This window comes from Gorilla gorilla, chromosome 18, assembly GCF_029281585.2.
Source record: "Gorilla gorilla gorilla isolate KB3781 chromosome 18, NHGRI_mGorGor1-v2.1_pri, whole genome shotgun sequence".
NCBI lineage: Eukaryota > Metazoa > Chordata > Mammalia > Primates > Hominidae > Gorilla > Gorilla gorilla.
The window spans coordinates 76,502,551-76,524,160 of record NC_073242.2 but is presented as its reverse complement, the minus strand read 5'-3'; the positions used below and the strand labels follow the sequence as shown (position 1 = coordinate 76,524,160).

The 21,610-nt window shown below is 39.0% G+C and overlaps 2 protein-coding genes across 14 annotated transcripts in view; one reads left to right on the top strand and one right to left on the bottom strand.

Annotated features, from left to right (window-relative positions):
* The window catches only part of PHKB (phosphorylase kinase regulatory subunit beta), a 245,101-nt gene extending 234,295 nt beyond the window's left edge, over positions 1-10,806 (bottom strand). For 2 of the 8 annotated variants that reach the window (XM_063700178.1, XM_063700182.1), the window contains exon 1: positions 10,662-10,782. In XM_063700178.1, the coding sequence (XP_063556248.1) occupies positions 10,662-10,737 (76 nt within the window). In that variant the 5' untranslated portion in view covers positions 10,738-10,782. Of the gene's footprint in view, positions 1-8,109; positions 8,222-10,661 lie in introns of all 8 variants that reach the window. The other 6 variants (XM_063700179.1, XM_004057607.5, XM_063700180.1 and 3 more) reach the window with 6 other exon arrangements.
* ITFG1 (integrin alpha FG-GAP repeat containing 1) overlaps positions 10,742-21,610 on the top strand; it is a 304,948-nt gene continuing 294,079 nt past the window's right edge. For 3 of the 6 annotated variants that reach the window (XM_055366737.2, XM_055366736.2, XM_063700183.1), the window contains exons 1-5: positions 10,828-11,251; positions 12,908-12,980; positions 17,970-18,115; positions 19,352-19,409; positions 20,669-20,743. In XM_055366737.2, coding sequence (XP_055222712.1) covers positions 11,044-11,251; positions 12,908-12,980; positions 17,970-18,115; positions 19,352-19,409; positions 20,669-20,743 — 560 coding nt within the window. In that variant the 5' untranslated portion in view covers positions 10,828-11,043. Of the gene's footprint in view, positions 11,252-12,907; positions 12,981-17,969; positions 18,116-19,351; positions 19,410-20,668; positions 20,744-21,610 lie in introns of all 6 variants that reach the window. The other 3 variants (XM_031003060.3, XM_055366735.2, XM_055366738.2) reach the window with 3 other exon arrangements.

Below are 21,610 nucleotides of genomic sequence, written 5' to 3'. Positions count from 1 at the left end.
TATACACACACACGTATTTCGCACATATACTTTTTATTTTTTGAGACGGAGTCTCTCTCTGTCACCCAGGCTGGAGTGCGGTGGTGCAATCTCAGCTCAATGCAAGCTCCGCCTCCCGGGTTCACGCCATTCTCCTGCCTCAGCCTCGCGAGTAGCTGGAACTACAGGCGCCCGCCACCACACCCCGCTAATTTTTCTGTATTTTTAGTAGAGAGGGGGTTTCACTGTGTTAGCCAGGGTGGTCTCGATCTCCTGACCTCATGACACATATACATTTTATATTTGTATATATGCACCTTAATTAATTATGCATTAGAACCTACCTACCATTTATACCTCTGACTCAATAAACTCACTTTCTAAAGTTAGTTTATTCTCCGTTTAACACGAAATGGGCCACAGGAATATTCTTCCAAAAGTGAGTTTACTGAGTCAGGGATATGTAGATTCTAATGCATAATCAAGGTGGCCACATCTTCTGAATCCAGAATGATGATATACTCAATATCTGTGCCTTCACAGCCATTCACTATCAAACATAGATTGAGTGGCCCTATGCACCCAGCATGGTGCCAGGTGTTAAACATAGAGCTATATGACACACAGCTTCTGCCATGAGGTTGCTCCCCGCCTTTTTGTCACCTTCCAGTCTATTTTTACATAACAGACAGAGAATCATCATAAAATACTAATCCAGCCTTACAACTCCACTGCTTCAAATTTTCACATTCCCTTCCATTTATAATAAAATTCAAACATCTTCAAGGCTCCCAAGACCCTGCCCATCTCAGGCCTTCCTCTCACCCATTCCTGTCATTCACAATGCTTTACCCATAATGGCCTTTTCAGTACGCTTTAAATACCCAGCTCTATCTAGCCCCAGGATCCTCAGCCTAGAGTCCTCCTTACCCCAACTTCTCCACTGACTCCGATTTCTAGGAGTTAAATATCACTTCCAGAGAGGCTTTCCTTGAAGTCCCTACTTCAACTCTGCAGGAGATAGAGAGCTGATGAGTGGTGTTAAGCAACCACTTAAGGGTTAGTTCATTTTAGAAAAATCACCCAGGCAACAATAGTGTGCATTGACTAGGGTGATAGTACAAGGAGAGGTTATGGCTCTAGTAACAAAGTTCAGTAGGAAACAACTGGAGGAGTCCAGGAGAGAGACAGAGTGAATGTATACAAAAGCACTGGTCGCCTTGAGTTCTGCATAAATTCCATCAGGCTATTAGCTCTCTCAACCACTATTATTTATTACAAACTTCCTACATCAGAGAGGTCCAATAAACATCAGTTAATTAGAAATGAATGAAAGAAGAACAATAAACATCAAGAAGACATCAGTAGTAACCACTGTTGTTTATTTATGGAGTACTAGGCACTATAGATGAAGAGAAGGAAGGCAGCAGTGGCTAGGAGAATAGGGTCTGCCAGAGTTTGGGTGACTTTAAGTAAGTTACTTTACTTCCCTGTGCTTTGAGTTTTTCAAAAGGGAATAGTAATAACACCTACAAAAGAGGATGTTGGGAACAGGCCCCCAAAATCTGGCCATAAACCAGCCCCCAAACTGGCCATAAACAAAATCTCTGCAGCACTGTGATATGTTCATGATGGCCATAACGCCCACTCTGGAAAGTTGCGGGTTTAAGGAATGAGGGCAAGGAACACCTGGCCCACCCAGGGCAGAAAACCGCTTAAAGGCATTCTTAAGCCATACAACAATAGCATGAGGGATCTGTGCCTTAAGGACATGCTCCTGCTGCAGCTAACTTGCCCAACCCATTCCTTTAATTCGGCCCATCCCTTGTTTCCCATAAGGGATACTTTTAGTTAATTTAATATCTACAGAAACAATGCTAATGACCGGCTTGCTGTGAATAAATACGTGGGTAAATTAGAGGGTCTCAGCTCTGAAGGCTGTGAGACCCCTGATTTCCCACTTCACACCTCTGTATTTCTGTGTGTGTGTCTTTAATTCCTCTAGCGCCACTGGGTTAGGGTCTCCCCAACCAAACTGGTCTAGGCAAGAGGATTTCTGTGAGATTTAAATGTAAAGCACTACTTGTAACACATTAAGTACTCAATAAAGATTAGCTGCTTAAAAAGTTGTCACTGCTGTCATCATAGCATGAAAAATCATTATTATCATTAGTACTACTACTACCACCACTAGGTACTTCCAGACATTACTTCATCTTCACAAAAGAACTTATGAGGGATATACTATTATCTCCATTCCATAGTATGGAAAATTAAGTGCAAAACATTAGACACAATTTGTTTGGTTTTAGGGGGAAAAACATTTTGTTTATTTATTTATAATAATTTCAAATTTTGTTTTTGATTTAGGGGTACATATGCAAGTTTGTTACCTGGGTATATTACGTGATGCTGAGGTTTGGGGTGTGAATGATCCCATCATTCAGGCAGTGAATAAAGAACCCAACAGTTAGTTTTTCAACCCCTGCCCTGCCCCTCTCCCTCACTCTCCCCTCTAGCAGTCCCCAGTTTCTACTGTTGCCATGTTTATGTCCATGAGTATCCAATGTTTAGCTCCCACTTAGGAGAACATGCAGTAGTATTTGGTTTTCTGTTCTTGTGTTAATTCACTTAGGATAATAGCCTCCAGCTGTATTCATGTTGCTGCAAAGGACATGATTTCATTCTTTCCACAGCTGTGAATTATTCCCTGGTGTATATGTACCACATTTTCTTTATCCAACCCACTGTTATTGGGCACCTAGGTTGATTCCATGTCTTTGCTATTGAGTTCACACAGTTTGTAAGTATCAATACTAGTATTTGAACCTAGTTGTATGAGTCTAACATCTATATAATAACCACATTATGACACTGTCTCTCAAAAGAAGCAGGACAGTCTCCAGTGTGATAGATATTATATGATTTACTGAACATTTTTTATGTTCCAGGCACTCTTCTGGACTCTAGGGATATGGCTATGCACAAAACAAGTAAGTCTCTGCTTTTATATAGCTTATATTCTAGTGGATGAAGATGAACAGGAAAACTAAGAAGGGGGAAAAAATTACCTAATAATAAGGACACTACAAAGAATTAAAATTAAGAGTGATGTGTCTGGGGGCTACTTAGATTGGGTGGGCAGAAAAAGCCTTTCTAAAGAGGCTACATTTAAGATGAGAACCTAAAACTCAACCAGAAGGAACAAGCTACCCAAACAGCAGTATAGAGAGCTTTCCAGGCAGATAAAATAGCTATTAGAGAGAGCCTAAAAAGCTATACTACAGAGCCTAAAGTGCAAGTTAGATTGCATCTCATGGACCCAAAGATAGCAGTGGAGAAGAAGAGGAGAATTCTGTGAGGAGGTCAGAGGGGCAGGCAAAAGCCATGTCACCTGGGACTTTGTCATTCAAAGGAAGGGAATGTAGAATTTATTTTTATTTATTTATTTATTTTATTTTGTGAGACACAGTTTCGATCTTGTTGCCCAGGCTGGAGTGCAATGGCACGATCTCAGCTCACTGCAACCTCCACCTCCTGGGTTCAAGCGATTCTTCTGCCTCAGCTTCCCGAGTAGCAGAGATTACAGGCGCATGCCACCATACCTGGCTAATTTTTTGTATTATTAGTAGAGACAGGGTTTCACCATGTTGGCCAGGCTGATCTCGAACTTCTGACCTCAGGTAACCCACCCACCTTGGCCTCCCACAGTGTTGGGATTATAGGCGTGAGCCTGGGAATGTAGATTTTATGCTAAGTAATGACAGATACAATAGGAGGGCTTTAAGCAGTAAAGTGACATGAGCTGACTTGCATTTCTTAAAGACCCATCTCACTGCTTGGCAGAGAACAGACTGTAGTGAGATAAGAATGAGGAAACAGGAATTCAGGCTATTTCTGTAGTGTGGACCAGAGATAAAAGTGGCTTGGACTAGGGAGGTAGGAGCACAGCTGGAGAAAAACAGATTTGGTATGTGTTTTAGAGGTGGAGTAGAAAGATTTTACAGATTAACTGAATAAAAAGGTTGAAGGAAAGAGAGGAATAACCTTTTTAGCTTGAGTAGCTGGAAGAATAATGGTTTAGTTTAATGAAATGAAGTATATTTAAGGAAGAACATGATTGGGATAAGAATAAGAGTAGAAAATAAGAGTTCTGTTTTGTTCTGGTTACATTTGAAATGCCCATCATATACCCATTTGGAAATGTGCATAGATACCTGGATCAGAATCAGGAATTCTAGGGAGTTCCTCTTACTCTCTCATTTCACAAAAGACTGAAGATAAAACAGCACAAGGAAAATCGCTTTTAGAATGCACAATGTGAGTACTGGTGATAATCTAAAGCAGTGAGACAAGCTGTTGTGCTCTTCATGAAACCACTTCACTTATGAAATGTGAAGCATCATTTTTGCTGAGCATAATGACACAGCCTGAGGGTCAATGAGATTCATGCCAAGGGGGTTAAGTCATATGATATGGCCTCTATTTCCTAAATCTTATAAGATTACAGGGCAGGTCCTAGTAAGAGGTCAGAGGTCCAAGTAGGATACAATTAAGGAGTGCTTCTGAGAATTCCATGCTACATGAAGCGAGCCCAGTGCATATCTGAGACAAAAATATCTTTTAAGTATACGTAAAATAACAACTGCTCTACCTGCAATCTAATAGGAGTTTCCATGGAAACTATCAGAAACAATTTCTTTTGAGTTACAGTGATTACTGACAAAAATAAGATGGACGTAGAGTAAAATAAAAGCTAAATTTACAAAATGGAATGGACCATATTAAATAGCACAGCTCTATTAATATTAAATTCTGAGTAATCTGATTCAAGCTAGTTGTATTTAAGCATGACAGATTTTCTTAAAATGGCTATTTTGAGGGTAGATACCAAAATGAGAGAGATAAGAAATCATATTTGTTGTATATAAGTCATTAGTCTTTAATACACATCAGCAATATTGTAAAAGACACATATTTTTAGGAAAGATAACTAAAATTTATTGTGCAGTTACTAAATATCAGGTGTTTTGCATATAACATCTTGTTTGATCTTCACAATAATCTCTCCAGGTAGGTTTTATTAACATCATTTTTACAAAGCAAGAAGCTGAATCTCAAGAAGATATAGCTTCCTCAGGATCAAATAGGTAGTAAACAACAGAGCCTGAATCAGACCCAGGTGTAGGTGAACACCAAATGTACACCCTTTCGTTAGGCTCTTAAAGGAGGCCACAACCCACAAGAGTTCAGGAGACTCGGGCCTATGTTCTCTTCCAATCACAATAATCTTTTTGATTAGTTGACGGTTAGATTAGTCAACTGAAAACAAGACTGCTGTATAAATTCCTTAAAAAAACAATATCAGGCATATACAATTGAAAGTTTTGTTTTGCCCAGAATATACAATAAAATTTTAACAGGTACTGATTTGCCCATCAAATTAAATTAACAAAAGAAAATTAATCAAAGAACATAAAGAGAAACAAGTAAATGAAAAGACTCAAGTCCTATGTTGAAGCTCACTTACCAGCTGGCTGATAAACTTAGGGAGCCAAGATAGATAAGCTCATGAGCCATTATAAAAAGGAATAACCTCTTAAATTATCTTTGTCATTTAAGAATAAAAGCAAAAATGCCAAGCCGTTTCCTACCTCATCACAATATGCTATAACCATTATTCCAAGTAATTGAACTGTATTGCCAAGGTGATTGCTACAGCTGACCAACTATGCTAACTTAATATAACTGTAGTGGCCACATGAGAAACGGAAGCAATCTAAGGTATTGAATGCTACATTCCTTCTCTAATAATTATTTAATTTATTTTGGCTGTTGAATTTCTTTATAAATTCTTGGTTTTGTACATTTGACTCCAAGGGTCTTTAAAGAAAAACCTGAATATCTAGATCCCTCTTTCAGTTTAAGCAGTCAAAACAAATTTCTTTCAACCACAGCAAATACTAGTACATTAGTAGTAACAGCACAACTCAAGTATGCACACACAGAAATATAGGATTCACACTAAATTCCATAAAGAGGAGAAACAAAGAAAAAACAAAAAGCAGAAACATATCCAGAAGGAATATGAAGGGTTAAAATACATAAAACAATGCAGGTACATTGAAAATAAGTTTTTCAAAATCAAGATACTACTGGCTTTCACTTTTGGCAATATTGGATAGTTTCTGGCCAAAGTACCAATGAAAAGCTCAGCTGTGAAGCAAGGATGTGCTTTAAAATAATTGTCAAATGAAATCGCACAATAAAACATATGCCTATAAAGATAATGTCCAAAGAGCTACAATAGGGGAAGAAAATCATTTCCAATATAAATGGAGTATTTCTAAATAAGTAAGAAATTATAAATGCAAACCACTCAGAGTACTTAAACGCAAACACGACAGGCCACATTCAAAACACAATGCAAAGTTAAGCCTAACACCAGCAGGTATGGTGCTTATTATTTTAACAGATACAAATTTTAAGTGTGTCTTTATAGTTTTACTAAGTTTTGGTTAGATGAACTCCCAAAAAAGTGTCAACATTGAAAGTAATGTATAAAGAATCATTCTTCAAAACGGATTATAACATTAAAGTTTGATATTTTTCTAGTCTGTTTCTTGGTGCATTCTATTTCAATCTGATGATACAGTACAGGAAAAGCGTCTTGTATATGCCTTCAAACACTCTATGTAATGTTAAAGCACAGTTCTTGGGTTTAGAAATTTTCAGGACTGTTGATGCATAAAAGCTATCTTTAAACATTCTATTTCCCCATTACTACTGAATGACTGTGCTAGTGCTTAAAACCACTTTCCTTCTTAGTAGAAAAGCCAAGATGGAAAACAGAGCTTGGTGCTTATAAGGAAAGAAAACAGAGTCTAGAGATATATGTCCTCCTGTTCTTTTAGTTCAAAGATAAAATCAGAAATCAATTGGCATTGTTACATGTAACACTTTGTCATTTAGCAGATGACACCTAGAAATAGAAATCATTTTAGTTCCTTAAAGAGTTTTTGTTTTCTCCTGTTTGATTCTTCCTTAAGCTATTTCTTATTTATTTTCTTTAAGATTTTCCTCCTCTATCTTGCCAGAACAGGACTTGAAATATAAATGAAAATGAATGAAGAGGGAGAAACACTTCTGAAAGGCTATGGTGAAGCCAAGGAGTTTTCACTGTGTTTGGGGGTGCTCATCTCACATTTGCCTGTTCATGAGTCCTGAGGCTTGAAATATTCTGCTTAAGAGGCGTTATAGAAAAGGTAACCTCTTACCAGCAGGCTTCTCCGAGTTTTCTAGTACATAATAGGTTTTAAATGGCCCAAGTTAGGCCACAACTACAGAAAAGGGCTGTAAATGCTTGAGTTTTCATTTCAGCTATGTGGCCACCTAACTAAATGTGTGTCTTGTTCTGTAAAGTGACACTGAATACATCCAAAGGGCTGGTTGCTAATGGGAATGCATAGGTAATCATGTCTGGGTCCATGAATCACCCAGAAATTGTTTTCAAAATCCTGTGCACACGTCTGAAGAGCAATTCCATAGCTTTCATCCAGCTCTCAAAGGGGTGCATCAACACAACGGTCAAAGAGCCATTGTGCCAACATCTGTTCCAGCCCTTACACCAGGATGCCACAGGATAAAGGCCAAAGCACATGGCCTCAAAATATTCCCTGGGGCAAGTTGCTTCCTGTCTGTGAAAACGTGTATATTAATAACCTGCTTCACAGTAAGCTGAGAAAAACAGATAAGTGGGATGTTGACCAAAATTTCCTAATTTGTAGAAGTTACTTCCATTGTGGCAAGAAGACAAAAATCATTTAAGAAATATGCTATGTGCACATTTGACAATGGGAGTTCTCAGACACTAAGGAACTGCCTCTGCTTGCAAATATCTGGGCAGGCACTCCACTCTCTGTCCTTTTCACATCCCACATGAGAAGAACACAATAGGCCACATTCAAAACACAATGCAAAGTTAAACAAAACACCAGCCGGGTACTCAGGCCTGGGCCCACCAAAGAAGAAATAAAGACATAATGAATGATATCTTATAGTGAAATCAACCTTCAGAAACAAAGGTATTTAAAATTACCAAGTGACCCTTTTGGGGTCTACAACACTTACCAGACCTTAAGAAAGCAGAAGACGGAGAGACGACTGCATCAGGTGAGCAGGCCATTTCAAATTGTTGGCTCTAATCATAAGCGTCTCAGGCTAAGCTATAGCAATTTTAAAACTGTTTAGTAAAGGTTAGAAGCAATCAGTGTTAAATTAATTGAAAGCAGTGTGAGCAGTTATTAACATGATGCAGTATGCAACAAAGGCAGTAACTGAGGATCATTATAATTTTATTTTCTCTTTTATGACTTGAAAATGTGATTTTCTTTGCTTTGATAAATTACACTTGCTCATATGGATGAGGCAGAAACTATATAATATCCACTTATTAAACATTACATAAAAGTAGTATCCTCTGTTGTGCAGTGAAGTAATTATGCTACTATGTAACAATGCTCAGAACTCTGTGCGGAGGACTCTATACTGGAGTCAGGTTACTCAAGTGTCTAACAAAGCTCCATTTATATATTCTTCTAAAAGTAACAAACAGAATCAAGTTGATTGCTTTTAATGATACAGGAAGTTATTAACTCGAGTTATTAACTTTATCCTCTGTACTTCATATACTTATAAGAATCTGAAACCTCAAATTTAACTATTAATTTGGACGAATAACTTCAAGTGGTATCTCTTTACTACTATGATGTAAACATACAGGAACATTCAACATTGATACTATGCACTTTGCACATAAAAGTGGATTTAAATAACTGCACTCAACAACAGTTAACACTAGAATTTTTTTTCTCAGCTAAGAAAAGAGAAGTAAGGTTTTCAAAGCTTACTATTATGACATGCATTTCAGAGGAAACAAAGACTGACGAAGAAAATCAACTCTATGAGCTTATGAAAGTTAAAGAGAAATGTTGCAAAAATATATGTTGGGGGCAGTACTCAGGTCCCTGTAAGAAAACTCCAGTTACTCTCTTTGTTCAGACATAACCAATCCAATAACACTTTTTATATCCAGATAGCCACATCATTAGTAGCCAACTCAGTATTTCTATATCACACAAAAACAATTTAAGAAAAAGTGTGAAACAAATACATGTGACTATTCCAAGTCACTTTATTGATTCTTAGTAGTACTAAGGACTACTTTTTGAAAAAATTATCTCATACTTCATAGATGGTAATTTTACTATAACCCTAAGTATATAAGCTGAACTTTTTGTAAGGTATAAAAAAACAGTGTTGGGTGTATGATTTCTGAAATTAGATTTTCAGAAATTAGATTTACTTTCTCCAAAAAAAAAAAAAGTCAGTGTGCATAACAGACAACTAAGAACTTCATAAATAGGAAAAGCCCAAAACGTAAGGAGAACATATTAGGTGAGAAAATAATTTCTTTTTTTTTTTTTTTTGAGACGGAGTCTCACTCTGTCGCCCACGCTGGAGTGCAGTGGTGCGACCTCCACTCACTGCAGCCTCCGCCTCCCAGGCTCAAGCAATTCTCCTGCCTCAGACTCCCAAGTAACTGGGGTTACAGGCGCCCGCCAACACGCCCAGGTAATTTTTGTATTTTTAGTAGAGATGGGGTTTTACCAGGTTGGCCAGGCTGGTCTCGAACTCCTGACCTCAGGTGATCCGCCCGCCTCGGCCTCCCAAAGTGCTGGGATTACAGGCGTGAGCCACCGCGCCCGTCCGAAAATAATTTCTTAATATCAATGCAAGTGCAAAGTTAATTTTCCTAGCTAACACCTTTCACACCCGCCCCCCAATAATGACATAGTTCGTCAATTATTTAAAAGGGAAGCTCCTTAGCTGAAAACCTGCATTCCGTCGTTCACCTTTCCTGTTTAAGTGCATGCCTTTTGTTCAAGATTATATCCAGCCAACCAGGAATACGGGAAGTTTTAATAACGCCACAAGTCATGACGCTACAATTTGAACAAGTCAGTTCGGGACACTTGGAACTGTTAAAACTGCCTGCAAGGCACCTTCTGACCTCTATGCTTTCGGGTTTGGAAACCACACAACCTGAGGCCATTTAAGGAGCCCTTTTCTTTCTGAGCCCTAACTATACTCTTCAAGATCTGAGGCCCAGTCTCCTTCAGTTTCTGCTAGACAGATGACAGGTCTACTGCTTAGAACCTGTGGGGAATGTAAAAGGGATATAAGACATAAGGCAAGGAGCCCAGACGCCGGCTTTCTACAGCCAGATCATAGTTACATCTGACTTGGTCTGATTAAGCTATCTGACTTTTGCAGAGAACATTCACAGGGAGGACACATTCCCTTTCCCAGGAATGTGCCGCCGCCCGATTTTTAAGTTAGAAGACTCTAAGGGAAGTCCGGACCCCTGCCTACTTTCCGAGTGGGGCTCACAAGCGGAATAGAGTCGGGGGGCACACACAGAGTGGAGCTGGCTCTGCCACCTAATTTTTAGAGGTGGAGGAAGATATTAGAAACAAGGCCAGAGCCGCCACCTGCTTTCTAAGGAGGAACTCGGGGCACAGGTTCATTCCCAGGGCCCCCACCTGCCTCCCACCAAGGCGCTTGAGGGGAAGCACCACCCAAGGTACTCGGGTGGGGGGCGGCGCCCCAGCCAGCCAAACCTGAGCGCTTGGTCCGAGCTCTTCGCTCCAAGACCTTCCAGCTCACTTCTGCCGTGAGTCCCGCCGCCCCCGCCATCGCGCTCCGGCCGCCGCCTTGGCCACCGCCCACGGGGCCGCCTGTCAGCAATGCCGGGCCACGCCCCCCCGCACGACACTGTCGGGAGGCGCGCTTGCCGGAAGTGAGCGTGAGGGCGGCTTTCACCCTAGCTCCACTGCTTTTTTAGCGTCGGAAGGGCAGCCCTAGTGGGAGAGAGAAAAAGGAGCCGGCAGCGGCTCTTACGCGTCCCGGGGCTGCGCGCCACTCTCTCTGCCGGTAACGCGGTGCTTTGCGGCTGTCGTCAAGCGCGGCGTTGGGCCGGCGGGCGGGGGCTGAGGGGCTGCCATGGCGGCGGCGGGCCGGCTGCCGAGCTCCTGGGCCCTCTTCTCGCCGCTCCTCGCAGGGCTTGCACTACTGGGAGTCGGGCCGGTCCCAGCGCGGGCGCTGCACAACGTCACGGCCGAGCTCTTTGGGTCCGAGGCCTGGGGCACCCTTGCGGCTTTCGGGGACCTCAACTCCGACAAGCAGACGGATCTCTTCGTGCTGCGGGAAAGTCAGTGCTTGCCGGGCCCTCCCTCTGTTCGCTGTCTGTGTGCCTCTCCCGGTGTTCCCCAAACCCATTGCCCAATGGCCGGTCCTTCTGCATTTCCTGGTCCTTCTCTCCCAGCCCTGTGGCCTTCCCTTTAGCATTCTTAACAGCTTGTCCTTTTGCACCACCCTTTCCAACCCCAGGTTCTGACCCAGCTACCCTACAGTTTGACCTACCCTCAAAAGCCCTGACAGCACCTCAGTTTTGTTCCTAAGAAGTCTGCGGCCTTCACCCAGTCACCTTACCCCCTCCTCCCCATGGAATCACCTGTCTTCCAAAGTGCTTCCTGATTCCTAGGAATCTGTAGCTTGCCTCAACGTTCGCTCCCAAGGCCCACTCATTCCTTTCTATTTTGCTTCAGTCTTCCTTCCCCGTTGATGAACATGAAAAGGTGCAACTTGACAATCTCTTCTCATAGGGGTCTTCTTCTTGCCTCCCCACCTACCTAATTCGCCCACCCCTCTCTTTGTCAAGGCCACAGCTTTCTATGAAGCGAATGTACCCTTCCAAGGGCCTAAACACTAAACAGCTCACACAAGCATTTTGCAGGGACCACTGGTAAACCTAATGCCTCCTTGGGAAAGCAGTCTCAAACTACAGAAATTTCTCTCTTGAGCTGCCTGTTCTTTCGTGTACTCCTTCCTCATCTTGGTCCTCACCTTAGTGTTCCAAATGTCTACTTTCTTTGCTAACTTGTTCTTGGAAATTCTTTGCTTTGACAGTCGTTAAACTAACTTTTTTGTAAATCTTGATGCTGACAGTGGGCATTAGGGGGTCTTAGCGTTCTTGAGTACCTACAGAAGCAGGTGCTGCTTGAAGATCAATGCTGTGAAGGAAGGAAGGAAGAGCTACTCAGCGCTTGCCTGACAGGATCCTGAACCAGACTTCTTGGAGCCCTTGCCGGGATGCAGGAGCCTCTTACAGACCCTGAATATTTTCCCAATCTTTTTGACTCCTCATTTTGCAGTGTACTGCCAAACCTGTTGCTGCTGTGTCCAAACTGGATACAGAGAGTAGCCTTGACTTTAAAGATGGCCTGTGTTTGATTAAACAATTCCAAAAGTCTGTCTCAATGAGTGCTAATTGAGCTCCAAGAATGTGTCAGCCTCTGGAGGATGGCCCCATAGGAGGAGGGTCTTGGAGGATTCAGCATTTTCTGCTCACATGCTTAATTATGTCGTTGTCAGATATCTACAATGGGAGTCCCTGCATCCTTGGTGTGATGCATCTGTGTAATGAACCAAACAGCCTTACAAGGGACAGCATTTCTAGATTCGGGGAAGACAAGTCTTGACATGTAGTATAGTTATAAGGCATCTTCTTTATATGGTTCTTTTAAGTCAACCAATCTGACTCCTTGCAGAATCCACTGGCTTCAGTTTCTCTTGATCAGCTGTTTTTTCCCATGTTCATCCTTACTATTTCTCTGCTACTTTGAACTTGTGATGTAATGTTAGGCATCTCCATTGGACTAGTGGGACTATGCTTGAGAGGGCAGATGAACTGGAGTAGAATAAAAGTTTTCTTGTTGAGAACAGTGCCCAGAAACCTTCTTGTAACCACTGATTAGATATCTTATCAGCAAACATTTTTCTAATATCATATATTTGTTTTCTTTAGGAAATGACTTAATCGTCTTTTTGGCAGACCAGAATGCACCCTATTTTAAACCCAAAGTAAAGGTATCTTTCAAGTAAGTACAAATATGATTATTTTGATAAAAGTTTAGTCATTAATGTAATAATGGATATGCAGTAGCTGATTGGTTGTCTTTAAAGTCAGCCTTAGTGTTGGGATGCAAAACCACTATTTGTGAGGTATGAGTAGCAAGTGATTTTTTGGAAAAATAGTGAAAATACCAAAGTTTAAAAATGACTTTAAAGAAATAAATTTGAATGGATCCAGGTTTGTTTCTATATAAACACCCTTTACTTCCTTGCAATCTCATATCCCTTCTTGAATGTGTCTCGTTCTGTGCCTCATCTTGAGGGAGCAGTCACTCACAGTAGTCTCATTGTATTAGCCATGTGTTGTGTTTTGTGGAAGAGGGGCCTATTTTGCAGTGGGGAAAAAGTCAGTGTTCTAATTTTTTTGTTTAATTGACTGATGGTGAGTTTTTAAGGTTGACTTGGAAGGAATTCAAGTTTAATTACCTGAATTTTTAAAATGTTCAAGTAATAGTTATTTTTCTTTTCTGTGGTTGGCATTGCATGAAACAATGACCACTCCCACACCTCTACCTCCATGATAGTAACCCAATACAGTTTTGAAACTACATTCATTTGAAACTACAAACTACATTTGAAGCAAGCATTCGTGGCTGTCTGAATTCAAGCAAGAAGAGATGGGTCAGTGCAGGCCAAAGGGGCAGCTTCCAGAGTCATGGAACTTGAGCTTGACCTTAGTATAAATAAAAAGTTAGGTGAAGACGTTCAACTTGGAAGTTCAATTTTGGGGACAGAGCATTTATAAGAGATAAAAGTAAGAACAGCATGTTATGAAGAGGAGGTAGAAAGATCTGCCTGACAAAAGTGGAAGGTACACTTCGGGGAGTTAAGGACTAAGAACATGAGATAAGAAGGGCAGACTGGGAGCCTTCAGATATAAAAAAAGAGTTTGAATGCAGTCCCATTAGAAGAGGGGAATCATCAGGTCCTTGTGCAAAGGAGAGATGATGAAAACAGTATTTTAAATTGATTTACTTGTAAACTATATGCAGAATGAATTGGTTTGTAGAAGATTAAAGACTACTTAGGAAACTGTATTTAAAAAGTCCCTGTGTGGGCTGGTTAGTTCTCAGACTCTACAGTATTTTGAGTAAACTCAAACTCATGTTAAAAGAAAAAAATGGCCTTGAACTAGAACTTTGAGGGGAAAGTTATAAACGGATAAACAGGAACTTATTTCCCTTGAGAAGTGTTTTTGGGTAGTGAATGTCAGCATGCTTGGAGTGGGGAAGAAACTGAAGTTGAGTGTATATGAGAAGTGAACTAACTGCATAGAGGTGATTTTTTTTTATTAGAAATTAAGGAAATTTAAAGGATGTAAATGGCATGTGTTCTGATAAGTTAAAACAAATATCCCAATTAATTTTTTTATTAATGCAATGTACTTTCAAAATTTAGAAACTCTTGTTTGTGTTATAATTTAAAATATTTTTCAAAGTAAAAATAACTATTCTTCACCCTTATTCTCCCCCACACCCCTGTTTCTCTCTCAGATGCAACCACTTTTAAAACCTGTAGCTGATTCTTCTAGTGTTTATTACCATATTTTAAAATAAAATTTTACACTATTTTCTTGAATTATCATTTTTAAATATTCATTTCTTGTTTTTTAAGTAACATAACTTATCTACATTGTCCCAGTGTAATTAAATCATAATTTTTTGTTAAATTAGTAATCATTGTTTACCTTTTAACCACGTGGTGTCTATGTACTTCAGAACCAAGTAATGTACAGTATTTCTTTTCTTTTTCTTTTTTTTTTTTTTTTTTTTATCTTGAGACAGAGTCTCACTCTGTTGCCCAGGCTGGAGTGCCTTGGCATCATCTCAGCTCACTGCAACCTTTGCCTCCCGGGTTCAAGCTATTCTCCCACCTCAGTCTCCCAAGTAGCTGGGATTACAGGTGCCTGCCACCATGCCTAGCTAATTTTTTGTATTTTTAGTAGAGATGGGATTTCACCATGTTGGCCAAGCTGGTCTCGAGCTCCCGACCTCAGGTGATCCACCTGCCTCGGCCTCCCAAAGTGCTGGGACAGTACTTCATTTTTTGTGCAGCTTGCCCTACTGGAATAAATGATTGCTTTTTAAAAAATAGATTGCATAGTTTCTATGTATATACCCTTAATTTCTTTGCAGATATTCCATCATATCTGCCATATACCTATCATGCATTTTTGTTTTTCCCATTGGATCCTCTACATTCCTATCCAGTCTGGATTCATTCTCTAGGCCTTTTGTAGACTTACTATGTGGGGAATTTCCCCATGTAAAAAAAGAAATTTCCTCATTTACTTCACGGGGGTGTGTCTTTCCAGAAATTCCTGAGAAAGGATGCCTGATAAGTCCTGTCACATCCAAAAAGTTTTTCTACCCACTTTTTTTTTTTTTTTTTTTTTTTTTTTTTTTTTTTTTTTTTAGAGACAGAGTCTCACTCTGTTTCCCAGGCTGGAGTGCAGTGGCACAAGCTCAGCTCACTGGAACCTCCACCTCCCTGGTTCTAGCAATCCTCCTGCCTCAGCCTCCTGAGTAGCTGGGACTACAGGTGCACAACGCCACGCCCAGCGAATTTTTTAGTATTTTAGTAGAGACAGGGTTTCACCGTGTTGCCCGGGCTGGTGTCAAAACTCCTGAGCTCAGGCAATCCACCTGCCTTGGCCTCCCAAAGTGCCAGGATTGCAGGCATGAGCCACCGCGCCCGGCATCTACCCACTCTTAAAAGTTTGGTTAGCTTATTGTGTTCTAGCTTCATGGGTTGCAGTTTTAAAATTCAACCCTCTTCTTTCTCCTAATCTTTTAAATGTAAATTGTTTTAATTTTGGAAGCTATTGGAGTCTCTTCTTTTTCTATTTTGTTCTGATTTCATGATGATGTGCCTTGGTATAGATTTGTTTTTCTTTTTTGATAAAGACAGGGTCTTTCTCTGTCACCCAGGTGAAAAAGGAGTGCAGTCACACAATCATAGCTCACTGTAGGCACATAATCCTGGGCTCAAGCTGTCCTCCCACCTTCGCCTCCCAAAGTGCTGCAGTTACAGGAACGATTATTCTTTACTTATTATGCTAGGCATTATGTGGGCCCTTTCAAGCTAGAGGCCTCTATCCTTGGGGGCTTTTTGAAATACTCTTACATTATTAAATATTTCTTTGAAAAATTTTTTTGTTTGTCTCTTTTAGGAATTTCTATCAGTTGATTATTAGTCTGCCTGGGTTCATCCTTTATTCCTTTATCTTATCTGTTTCTTATTTTTATCATTTAGTTTTGTTTTATTTTCCTTTGCAGGAGGTTTTCTCAACTTTCCCTTTTAAATTCTAAGTCCTTTTTTTTTTTTTTGGTGGGGGATGGAGTCTTGCTCTGTTGCCCAGGTTAGATAGAGTGCAATGGTCCAATCTCGGCTTACTGCAATCTCCACCTCCTGGGTTCAAGCGATTCTCCTGCCTCAACCTCCCAAGTAGCTGGGATTAGAGATGCACGCCACCACGCCTGGCTACTTTTTGTATTTTTAATAGTGACAGGGTTTTACAATGTTGGCCAGGCTGGTCTCAAATTCCTGACCTCAAGTGATCCACCCACCTCCACCTCCACCTCCCAAAGTGCTGGGATTACAGGCGTGAACCACCGCGCCCAGCCAGGTGTCACATTTTTAATTTCCGAGGTTTTTCTTTTGTTTTCTTACTGATGTTGTCTTTTAGCATACTGTTGTTGGTTTGTTTTTTTTTTTTTTATAGACAGACTTTTTTCTCTTTTCTCAAGTGTAATTTTGAAGTTTTCTTTTGTTGCATTAGTTCTGTTTTCTTCAGGTTCCTTATTGCTATTTGTTTTAGCTCTCTTTAATAGTCAAAGTTTTCTTCAGAAGGCAGGTGTCTACTCACCTTTTCAAGTAAGGTGCAAAAGAAATAATTGGAAATGCATTGCCTAGTGGGACTAGTCTACTATCTTTTGCCCTGCATGTATGTTCTTGACAGACTAACATTCTAGAAATAGGGTAGAGCTGTAGGCAAGGGTTAAATTGTTCCTTTTGTAGGCTTTTGGTTAACTCCTGTGTCTAGCTTAAGGCCAAAACCTTACCCATTACTGTAATTTAAATCCTTAATTCCTGAGACTTTCCAGAAATACACCACTTGGTTCTTACCTTGCTGAGGGAGAGGGAGAAAGAACTACTACTGATGCATTAAGAAAGTAATTATCTATAGTCTAATTGGAAATTTGCTGTCTTGCTATTTGATCTGAGTAGAATTAAATATAAAATGAATTTAAGGCCTAATTTTTGCTTGGGTCGCTCAGACAACAAGACTGCAGGACGTTAAGCTTTCAAGATTCATATAAATGATTTTAGAATTATTTTGTTAATAAAAATATATCAATACCTATGAAAAGGAAAAAATAAAAATATACATATAAAGTTAGATATATATTTTTGGATGCTATATTGTTTGCCAAGTTTGGTTAAAAAAAATTCCATTCTTAATTTACTAGCTTTCAGAAATAAAATGATTTTTTAATTTTTACTGTAAATTTTGAATTTATGTTAAAATCCAAACTAAATATTTTATAAATAATATCTTTTAATTGAAAACATCCCAGTGATAATGCTTACTGCTTTAGCAATTATGAGCCTCCATTTGTTAGAAACACCATCCGAATGTCTTGGTGTCCTTGACAAAGGAACTATATAGAAGGGCTATACTAGCCATTGCTTGAACATAATAAACACGTTTTCTCTCGACATATTTCAGATTTGTCTTGTTTCTTGAGACTATTCTGCATTCATTCTGAACTCTTTTTTAGACCAAAGAGGTCTAAATACATGACGGATGAAAAGATAGGAAAGAGAAGGCAATCAGTCAGTTCTGTTAAGTTTTAAGTTTTTCATTGAAAATATTTTTGTATGGTAGAAATACAGAATTGTCCTTTTCCATTACAACATGTCTGATATTTGTAAATGCTTGTTTCTTTTAGGAATCACAGTGCATTGATAACAAGTGTAGTCCCTGGGGATTATGATGGAGATTCTCAAATGGATGTCCTTCTGACATATCTTCCCAAAAATTATGCCAAGAGTGAATTAGGAGCTGTTATCTTCTGGGGACAAAATCAAACATTAGGTGAATTTGTTTTAAAAATTTTTAATATTTATCATTGAATATGAAGGTAAATGTAACAAAATATTGTTCTGAAATCATTTCAAAAATACTGTTCTTGGGTGTCAATAATTGTAAAACCTTTTTTCAAAGTTTATTTCCTGATTTTTCTTTTTCAACCCTGAACTGGGCAGGGATCATTTCTACTGACAAACTTCATTCTTACTAGCTTAAAGAGGACAGAGATTTATTAAAGGGTTTTAGTGGCTCACAGAATCATTGAGATGGCTAAAGAATAAACTCTAGTTTGAGCTTTCAGGAGCAATCCCAATATCATCAAAAAAGCTACTGCCTCTTTCCCCTATCAGAAGTGGCTAGTTACACAACTGCTGCCAGAATGATGCTGTGCCTGCAGTGATTCTCACTAGCAAAATGAATGCTGCACCTGGTCTCTTGATACTCCCAAATTCAGTGAGCAGACACAGATAGAAATAGCAGAGAAACAGCCTTTACCTCATTCATGCCTTTAAGACTCACAGTGTGTCTGATTGGCAAGGCTTAACTTTTATTCAGCATCTCAGATGCAACAATATCTGGAAAATGCTATTTTTGGTTTCTAGTCTCCTTAGCACAGGAAAGCACAAAAAAGTTGAAGTATGGTTCGAGAGTCAGTCTACCATACCTAGTCACAAATCATCAAGCCTTATCTGGAAAGCCGATTAGTTATACCTAAATAGGCAACTTTGTTCATGGAGCCAAATTTCAGTCATGTTTTCTGCACCATTTGGGAATGTAAACAGTAATCGCAATACATTATATTCATTAAGTCAATAAATATTTACAGAGGGAGTACCATGCACAAAGCTTGTATGTAAGCATGTACATTTTAGAACCAGGAAGTTTTGCATATGTGGCCTTCTTTACACCAAAACCTTGTTAATTGTCAACCTCTCTAGCACTAAATTGTGTAAAGACAAAGACTCAGCTAGCAAATATTTAGATGCATACCTCAAAAGGAGGTTATTGTAATGCTAGTCTTCACTGTAGAATGTATTCTCCCAATATTTTGTCTTTGCAAGCTTGATGTTCATTTGAACTAGATTTATAGTATCTCATTAATGATAATAGTTGGAATAAATCAGAGATAAATCTAGAAAAGAGTAGAAGAATATTTTTTCCTAAGTGTAGATATCAAAAGTAATATAAAATGCCTGCTAATTCATATATATATATATATATATATATATATCTTTTTTGCAGATCCTAACAATATGACCATACTCAATAGGACTTTTCAAGATGAGCCACTAATTATGGAGTAAGTATGGGCTTGCTTCCTTTGAAACGATTTTAAACTTAAACATAAAATAAAATCTTCACATAGGAAACTACTTTGCTTAGTAATAAAAATACTAAATTCACTCAGAGGCCTGCACCTTTGATTATATTGTATTTATTTGCCATCAGATAGGACAAACAAAAATGAAATTTATTATTTTGGAAAGTAGAAGAGATTTGTGTTTTTGTTTCAGTCGCTTCAAATGTGTCCATTATGGATCTATGCTGTCATTACTGAAAGAATTAAGATACCTGTTTTTGAGTAAAACTGTTATATTTGATATTTAGGATACAGTTTCCTCTAGAAATTTAGAAAGATTCCTATATTAAGGAGAAATTTTTGTTCTTTTTATAATATAACTCCTGCTTTGTGTTATCATTTATATTCTCACTGTAGACTCATGTACCAGCATAATTGATTTAAATAATTGATGTAAATTTGGATTTGCAAATTTCTGACAGCATATTTTGGTAGAGGTCGAGATCATTCCGGGGACTAGAGCAAAGTTTGGCCATATTCTTGTTTCCAGTACTGTCTTTCTTACAGTTATTAAAATCATACCCATACAGCAATGTGTCAGTGGCCATTAGAAGTCTGAACTGTAAATCCATGGATTAATCTTCTTAACGGTGCCCCGCTAGATTTCTTTCATAGTTGTGTATTTTTTCATTGTTAAAATATTCAATGGCCAGTATGAAGTTTTATACCAACTAGGATTATTTTTCTAGGTTATTTCTCCTAAGCCCATCTAAGTAAACAAGTTGGCTTAGGATTCTGAAGTAAGTTTCTAGGAATTAGTGCCGTATCCTTATCATTCAAGGGTAGTCTAGATAATGCAAAGATTACAGACATACCCAAAATCTCACAAAACGAATTTATTTCTTGCTCTTACTATATGTCCGGTGTGAGTCAACAACAGGCTCTGCTCTGTGCTGTTGCTTAAAGTCAGGCCATCAGAGAGCCCACTGTCTTTGTAGCTAGTCCATCTGAATCACAATGCCTTCTCATTGCCATGGCAAGCCTGGAGAGGGCTGGAGGGGCTGGTAACAGAAATTATACACTTTGGCCTAAAAGTGACACATGTCACTTGTGCTGACATTTGACTTACTACTTATCACTAGATACTGGCGAGCATTGTAATGTCTACCACACTTCCCAAAAGTTACCGTTTCTTTTAGAGCTAAATTAGAAGTAAGTATTTAAAGAAATAGCTGCTTATTGTTTTAATTTTTTTTCAGTTTCAATGGTGATCTAATTCCTGATGTTTTTGGTATCACAAATGAATCCAACCAGCCACAGATACTATTAGGAGGGTGAGTAAATATGATTATAACTATGTAATTAATCGTATATATTGCTGCTACTTTAACCATTGGAGAAAAAATAGCTCATTGGAAATCCTTGTTTTTAAAGATTTTTAAGTGGGCATTTGGTTAATATATATAAGCTTTCTCAAATAGTTTGGATTTGGCCTGCACCTGCTTTCCAAGGGCCAGCTTACTCCTTTTATCTCTTTGAAAAATTAGAGATTGAAACTTTACAGGTCCCCATTTAAATATTGGTTCATTAAATGTTTTTGAAATGGATAGATTTCACGTAAATAGGGAGGATACCTGCAGTTTTGAGTGGATCCTGCCTTAGTACCTTAGTCATGTTAGCTGCTAGACTTTAATTGATAAGATTTGTTTCTTTCTGTCATTTGTTCAGTGAGCAGTCAATAACGGTCTAGTAATATAAGCACTCCTCTAAGCTCTGGAAACTTGTCAGTGAATACATTATCCTTCACCAGTATGTGTGCTAGGCCTCTCTTACTATCTAAGTATGCAATTCTTAGGGAAAAGTGCCTGGAATCTTGCAATTCCAAGATATTCATTGTAATTACTCTGGATTTAAATAGAACTGGTCTCGTAGCACAAGAATTCCTGATAGCAAGATACTTTTCATAAGATACCTTCAACCCAGTTAATTTTTTTTCTGTATCTGATAAGGTAAAGTTTAGTTCAAGAGTACAGAACACATTTATTTACTTTTTTGTCTTTCTGAAAGTACAAGGGACCACCCTTATCAATCTGTCTTTCCCAGCTACTTGGAACTCTAGTGACTTTTCTCTTTGTGTTTTATAGAAATAGTTTGTTTTTATGATTCACTTTTGAAATGTGATTTGTAGGTATGCAGAGGAG